This window comes from Stenella coeruleoalba (genome assembly GCF_951394435.1).
Source record: "Stenella coeruleoalba genome assembly, chromosome: 19".
Lineage (NCBI taxonomy): Eukaryota > Metazoa > Chordata > Mammalia > Artiodactyla > Delphinidae > Stenella > Stenella coeruleoalba.
In genome coordinates, this window is record NC_137165.1 from 47,316,497 (window position 1) to 47,324,167 (window position 7,671).

A 7,671-nucleotide genomic window follows, 5' to 3' on the forward strand; every position below is an offset into this window, starting at 1 on the left:
AGAGTATCTCAAACTGTTTTTACAATTAAGGGGACACAGTGTATTTAAAATTCCTCAGAAAAATGTAAAAATACAAAATCACTCTACAAATTTAGCCCAGTATTTTTTTGGAGGGATAGGGAATAAGTGTAATCTTTTCTCCTAACTTTACTCGTGAATTTTTATAATGTATCATATTCAGTAAGGAAACCACAGATAAACACTTTAAGATCTGTTGAGTCACACTAAAAACCTCAAACTCATTCTGCAGAAAATCAAAATCCCTGTTTTCTCCCTCATTTTCTTATTGTGTATACAGCCTAGAAGGAATTAAGTGGCCACCAGCCAATTTCTAATACTTTTTGCACACCTGGAATCACAGGTTCTTTCCACCATCACTGACACAGGACTGACTCCAGAGAGGAACAGATAGAGTAGATAAACTCTAAAGCAACAAAGATCCCTTATAAAGGTTTCCATTGCTTCCTAAGAAAATAAGGAAACTGAATGGGGGGAAGTAGGGGAGACAGGCATCTCCCAATCCAGGTTTTCCATTAAGAACCACTCAGTTAATGATTCTTTGCAATCTTCCCTAAGGAAGGTAAAACTGTCATGAAAGTAATATATTTTAAAAACTGCAGCCAACATATACAGTCAGGCTAAATTCTCAAATACCTAATTCACTGCAAGTTTTTATCTCGAAAGTTCAGCCAGTGGACTGGGATGTGACACACAAGCATTCAATTACAAAATTAGTCCATATAAATCTCAAAGTCTAGTGGAGGCAAACATAATTACAGTTTATTCTTACACGCGCACCCACACACACATACACACACAGATTCTCTAAGGAAAGCCACCTTTCTCACCACATATCTGAATATCAACGTGGATAATTAAGAATGAATACTGAAACTAGGATAAGTACACTGGTTTCCATTACACTTTTCAAACCCCAAATAATTTTTCCTTATACTGGGGTAACACGACCATGTAAGAATATCAAAAACGGCGCTGTAAGCATAACGTACCTGTAACGTTAAAGATTTCATGCACTTGGAATCATAAACACTTTGTAAGAAAAGCCTGCTATCTAGCAACCCCTCCAGACATTCTTTTCCATTTAGAAAAGGGAAGGGGAGGAGAGTGGGGAGAGAGAGAAAACTTCGCTTAAAGTCTGTCTGAGTACATACTTAGAAATGGACCCAAAAAAAGGTGTTTTTAAAGCAGGTCTAGAGTTAGCAGTGAGACACAAGCTCTGCGGCCTACAAGGAAAAACCCCAAACACGCTACCCTACAATCAAACACTTCCAAAACACAGAGGGTACAATGAGCCCGAGTCGTCGGATCAGGCAGACACACCGGAAAAGTCAACCTCAGTCTCCTTCCCTCTCAAAGCCGTGCGTTTCAGGTGTGTGGCACCGGCTGCTGTGGCTGGCAGCAGAGAGGGAAGGTCTTGCACGCGGGCATAAGTGAGCGAACAAGTTAACAACCAGGGAACACACACACACACACACGAACACACACACGAACACACACACACACACACTCTCTCCCGTTAAGCGCTCCATCTTTAAGGAGTGTTTACTGCGCGCAGTCAGCAGCCGGATTCAATAATCCCCTCCACAGGAGCTCCTCATCCCCTCCACGACCCCACCTGGGCAGTAGCCCAAGGGCTGCTCCCCGACGCCCCGGGAGAGAACCGTGCTTCTCGGACCAGGCTTTTCGACCTCAAATCCGCCAGGAATTCCAACCGGGGGACCCCCCCCCCAACAAAAGACACCCGAGTCACCCTTGGCTTTTGTAAGAATTTCCAAACAAGGCAGAGTGGTTTGCAATTACTCTCCCTGAACTAGGCCTTCCCACGTTCCCGACTCTCCACTCACCATTGATCGCGACCCTGGCCCTTCTCAAGGCCACAGGCACCCCCCCGCCGGCTCGGCCACCCCGCGGCCGCCCCGGCCAGGCTCCTGCCGCCCGCCCAACCCCCTCACCTGTCAGGCGCAGCTTGACGGGCCCGTTCCTCCGGCCCCCGGGGTTAGACATGTCCCCGGCGGCGGGGGCGGCGACGGGGCTGCGGCCGCGGCGCTGGGCCCGGGGCCGGCGGGCGGCGGGCGGGGCGGGGGCGACGGCGAGGCGCGGCGCAGTCACCACAGCGGCCGGGGCTGGGGCCCGAGCAGCCGGCGCCGCGGCCGCCACGGCCGGAGGGTCCCGGATGTGCCGAGCGTCGTCGCCATGAGCCGCGGAGGGAGCGGGACGCAGAGCTCCCCCCTCCTCCCACTTCTCCTTCCTCGGCCCGGGACGCACAACAAAGCGGCAGCCGCGGCCGGCCGCGCCGCCTCCGCCCGCTCCCGCGCCCCGGCTGCCTCCACGCAGCCGCCTCCGCCTTTCCCTCCTCTCGGCTCGGCAAGGCCCAGGAGCCGACGGGGCCGGTCGCTTGAGGCGGGCGGTGCTCGGCGGCGCCGGAGCAGGACTCGGGGCTCGGCCGCTTCCTCCTCCACCCGCCCTCTTGTCTGAGGGAACCGGGTCTTGGGGCCGCCGCCGCCACTCGTCGGCTCCGGGGGCGGGGAGGAGACGGGGGGTGGGGTGGGGGGGCGGGACCGACGGGGGCGGGGCCGGGCCGGGGCGGGGCCGGGGGGCGGGGCCTGGGCAGGCGCGCGCAGGGTGCCTGGGGCGCTGGGGCGCTGGGGCGCCGGGGCGCCGGGGCGCCAGGCCCGGGTTCGGCCTGGGCGCGTCGGTCTGTGTTGGTGTGTCCTGCTGTCCCATGCAGGAACTTGAGGAAGGAGCGGGCAAAGAAGCAGAGTGGCGGCGCCGAGGTCTGTGGTGCCAGCAGGGCCTAGTGTTCATCCCGCTTAACGGAGAGCTTTTGTCAGTGCAATGCAGACCGCTTTTATTAGACGCCCACTGTGTGCAGGGCTCTGAGAGGCTGGGGCGAGCAAAGTGATAACCGAATCCGCTGCGCTCCGGATTGAGCGTCGCTGGGGTGAGGGAAGAGACACTATTCCCTTACCGAGGGTTCCAGCAAATCCCCCGGGGTGTTTTGCTCCTGGTATCGTAGTTGCCACCACCATCCAGGACTCACCTGGTGAACGAGATCAGGTTACCGGCCTGCTTGGGCTCCTCTTTCAGCTGTAGCTCAAGGATAGGAGGATAATAATGCCTGCAAGGATAATTAACAAGATAAGCCTTCGAGAGCAATGTATGAAAAGCTCTTCGTACAGTACTGTATTTCGTTATCTCAGGAGGGAAAAAATAGAAAATGAAATAAAAATAAGTGTACCTTACCCTTTGACCCTGTAATCGCACTGTTAGGAATTTATTCTTGATATGATAGTACAGATGTTCTTTGCAAACTTCGGTTAATAACAAAAGGGGGATGCGCTAACAGCCTAATGGCGAATTACATCAACAGCATGGGTTTTAATGCCATTTAAATGGCAATTATGAAGACCATATAATATAGAAGAGTTTACAAATAATCAAGTTTAAAAGCAGAATAAAAAGTTGTATGTATGCATGCAAACGTATGCATGGGGGATTTTTTGTGTGCCTTATTAGTTTTGCTTAAGACTACTACCATTGCAATTTTAAATGTTTAATAAAGTCTGATATATTTTAATCCTAAGTCAGTGTCAGTCATTTCTTTTAATTCATCAGTGATGTCATTTTATTCTCCAGATCAAGTTACCTCCAAGAACATCTCATCAGTCTGGATACAGCCCTACAATTAAAGTGATCCAAAAATTATATAAAGTTCTGGAAGTTAGACTAGAAATTCAGGGGACGGTGCTAGAAATTCATTCAACAAATACTGAGTGCCTACTATGCGCAAAGCAGTGAACAAGTTCCTTTAGAAATGCTTCTTTGTGCTACAGAAGCTCTGAAGATACCCTAATCAATTTCAACAATAGTTGTGATCACAATTTAAACGACTAGATGTATAATGGCAATAAAACTTAGCAAACTGATGTATACATACGCATTTGCCCCATTCTAATGGCACCCACTGTTCCCAACCACCCACTAACACAATTTGTAGCTTTGTATTAGGTAACAAAAGTTAGGATTTCAGAACACAATGGAGGAGCTGTGGAGATTGCCTGTTGTGAAGTTTAAAGCAGTACATTCAAATATGTAAGTGACAATTCAGAAAAATGTATACATGCTTAATATGCAGAGGAGGATTTGTTTACTCTTGCCTGCATGTAAGTTTAAATCTCATTGTTTAAAAAAACGATTCATATAAGAATAGTTTAGGGACTTCTCTGGTGGCGCAGCAGTGGTTAAGAATCCGCCTGCCAATGCAGGGGACACGGGTTCAAGCCCTGGTCCGGGAAGATCCCACATGCCGCGGAGCAACTAAGCCCGTGCGCCACAACTACTGAGACTGCGCTCTAGAGCCCGCGAGCCACAACTACTGAGCACGTGTGCCACAACTACTGAAGCCTGCGCGCCTACAGCCTGTGCTCGGCAACAAGAGAAACCACCACAATGAGAAGCCCCTGCTCGCCACAGCTAGTGAAAGCCTGCACGCAGCATCGAAGACCCAACGCAGCCAAAAATAACCAACAAATAAATAAATAAATTTTAAAAAAAATAATAAAACCATTTATACTGTTCAGGAGAGCTAAACTTTCACTGGATTACATTTCAGCATTAGATGCACAGCATTGCTTCATCATGGCAACACTTTTAGACATATTTTTGAGAAAGAAAGGGAGTAATAACAATTCTTAGGAATTCACTCTTTTCTTTCTGCCTAAAATAGAAATCTACTTCTAATGTAAATTGTACTTGCACAGGTCTCTAATGAGTATGGGAATTGCAGAAAATCTTTTCAAAGCCTTTTTATTCCCTTATGACTTCTAATTTGCTTTCAGTGGAATTGTGCACCTTTTATCGAATCATTGTTTTAGGCATCTTTCTCAAGTATACTGACTCCACCTATTTTATACCAATAAAATATGTCTTTTTCCATAAATGCCACTTAATAGAACCTGCCAATGAAAATGCTGTAACAACACGTTAAATAGCATTTTTGAGCAGAAGTGGTAAACTTTTTCATTAACTTATTTTAATCACTTAAAGTTGCACTCTTTATGATGGTATCCTAGACCAGAGGTGAAAATCTACACAGAGTTCTAAGAATATCTAAAATCTTTTGTTTAAATATGTTTCTATTTTCCAAGGCTAATGTTAAATTTGATGTGACTTTGCAAGAAAATGCTTACCATCTGTAGTTGGTATTTTTCTTCTGCTCCAGCCGTTAATACATTTTGTACATAGAAGAGTTGTCTCCAGTAATAAAAAATCTGTCAGAGGTAAGTTTATGTTAATAATGGTACTCCTGTGAAGCTATTTTTGTAGTGTAAATTTCAAATTTAATACAGTTTATGTGCCATGGAAAAAGCAAACATCAGGCACTCAGCAGTTTCTACCACTGCTTAAAAATTCAACTTTCTTTAATGTTTAACTGTTATTAATTTGATTTAATATTTAGTTCTAGCTTCCTCCAAATCAGCTTGTAACTGATGAAGCAGCCAAGCACAGCCCCCATATACTTGCTGTTATCAACCTGACTCTCCCTCTCCAACCTCCACTCATTTCCTCTCTGCCTCTGCCTGTCCCAGGTCCTCAAAGTTTGGTTCACTTAAAACCCTCACATGTAGTCCTGTTCTGACATGATTTAGGATTAGGTCACATTCTGAGCTGTTCTCTGTGACCCCTTCCCTCACACCCTCCCAGCACACCTGGTCCCCAGTGATGGAAGTTGCAGTCACATCTGGGACCTCTCTCTCCAAGTGTGGGCTCCCCCATGCTACTCACCTCAGCTCTGGCCTTCTCCGCCTCTACCTTGGTGTACTAAGATGGTAGTCCTTACCCACATCCTCTTCTGAGGGAATCTGCCCTCACCCATGGCTCTAACATAGTATCCTAGGCTCCACCCCCAGAGACACTGGTTCAATAGGTTGGGGTGAGGGCCCTGAATTTATGTTTCTAATGCTGCTGGTGGAGAGAACCCACTTTGAGAACCACTGCCTTAGACTAGGGATGAGCCTGGGTGGCTCCGTTTGTACTTAGGTGAGCTTGGCCTCAGCTAACTGAGCCAAAGGTGGATGAGTGACCAAGTGGCAGATCAGATTTTCTCTCCTTGGAACATGAAATGGAACACTAAGCCACTGAGTTAGTGGTGGGGAGCTGAGCAGAGATGTCCTAGAGTTAGCAGCTGAGGAAGCCATTTTAAGGTTCAATTAGGTAAATAAAAGAGGAAGTGAGTGTGTAGAAGGAGACTAACAAAACAGACAAGCAGAGAGAAATGGAGATAAGAGGCTTCATAACTCTAGAGAGGGAAACAAAGAGAGTGACCAATTTCCTGCCAGTACTCCCAGCCCAGGTGTGACTTCTTACAATTCATTTCCAAGGGATCTCACAGTGCAGAATAATCACCCCATCCCTTACTTAAGCAAGTTTAAGCGGATCCCTCCCCCTTTCATTCACTTTGTCTCTCCTTGGAACACATTTTCCTCTTCAGGCTGTCCTAAACTCTTCCCTAAACACCCTTAGATTCTGCCTTGTTCCTGCCTGTGTTCTCCCCAGAACTGAGTCTCACCTACAACCCAGCCTGTGGCTTGGATCCTACCACCCAGGGGCAGCACTTCTAGGATCTAGTGCAGTCTAATACATATGCCTATCGTGCTCTTGAAATATGACTTGTGATTCCCTGCAAGTATAAAATGCACGTTGGATTTTAAAGACTTAGTACGGGGCAAAAAAAAAAAAGAAGGCAAAATATGTTAATCTTTTTTATATTAATGACATATTGAAATGATAATATTTTGGATATCTTGGATTAAGTAAAATAAAGTCTTAATTTCCCCATTTCTTTTTACTTTTTCTAATATGGTTACTGGAAAATTTGAAACTACAAGTGTGACTCACTTTATATTCCTATTGAACAGTGGTGATCTAGAGGATAATGACCATCCCACCCATCTAAACATCTACCCAGAATGTTTGCTACCAGCCAGCTGGATTCCCCACCAGTGTTCTCTGTGCTCTGCCCAGCACCGGACTTTCCCTGCATCACTCTTTAGACCTTATCCTACCCACCCAGCTCTGCAACCAATTTCTATAACTAGGTCAATACAACAGCAACTATCTCACCCTAGTGAGTGTGGGACGATCTTGTGCCAGGACCCTCTTTCTGCCCCTACTCCACCTACCTGGGTTTGACCTAAATTGACTATCATACTTTGTGCCTAAGTCTTACGACTGGACAGATCTTACACAGCAGATCATACGTCCAGTAGAGAGATGGGCTAGATGACCTCAGTTACAGGTTGGATTTTTGTCCCCCACAAAAGATATGTTGCAGTCCTAAACTCCACCCCCTGAACCTGTGAATGTAATCTTATTTGGAAATAGGGTCTTTAATTAAGATGAGGCCATTAGGGTGGGTCCTAATTCAATACGACTGGTATCTTTAAAGAAGAGGAAAATGCTGTTTGAAGTCAGAGACACACAGGAAGAATGCCATGTGATGACAGAGGCAGAGATCGGAGAGTGAAGCTGCAAGCCAAGGAAAGCCAGCGATTGTTGGCCACCACCAGAAGCTGGGCGGAGGCAAGGAAGGGTTCTATCCATACTGTCAGAGAGAGCATGGCCTTGCCAACACCTTAATTCTGGACTTCT

The 7,671-nt window shown here is 46.8% G+C and overlaps 1 protein-coding gene across 2 annotated transcripts in view; it reads right to left on the minus strand.

Annotated features, from left to right (window-relative positions):
- SMURF2 (SMAD specific E3 ubiquitin protein ligase 2) overlaps positions 1-3,005 on the minus strand; it is a 120,522-nt gene extending 117,517 nt beyond the window's left edge. The window contains exon 1 of one of the 2 annotated variants that reach the window (XM_079906116.1): positions 2,990-3,005. Coding sequence is in view for 1 of the 2 variants with exons in the window: in XM_079906117.1 (XP_079762243.1) it covers positions 1,974-2,025 (52 nt within the window). In the remaining variant the exon portion in view is untranslated. Of the gene's footprint in view, positions 1-1,973; positions 2,108-2,989 lie in introns of those variants that run through there. The other variant, XM_079906117.1, reaches the window with a different exon arrangement.
- Between the last annotated feature and the right edge of the window lie 4,666 nt (positions 3,006-7,671).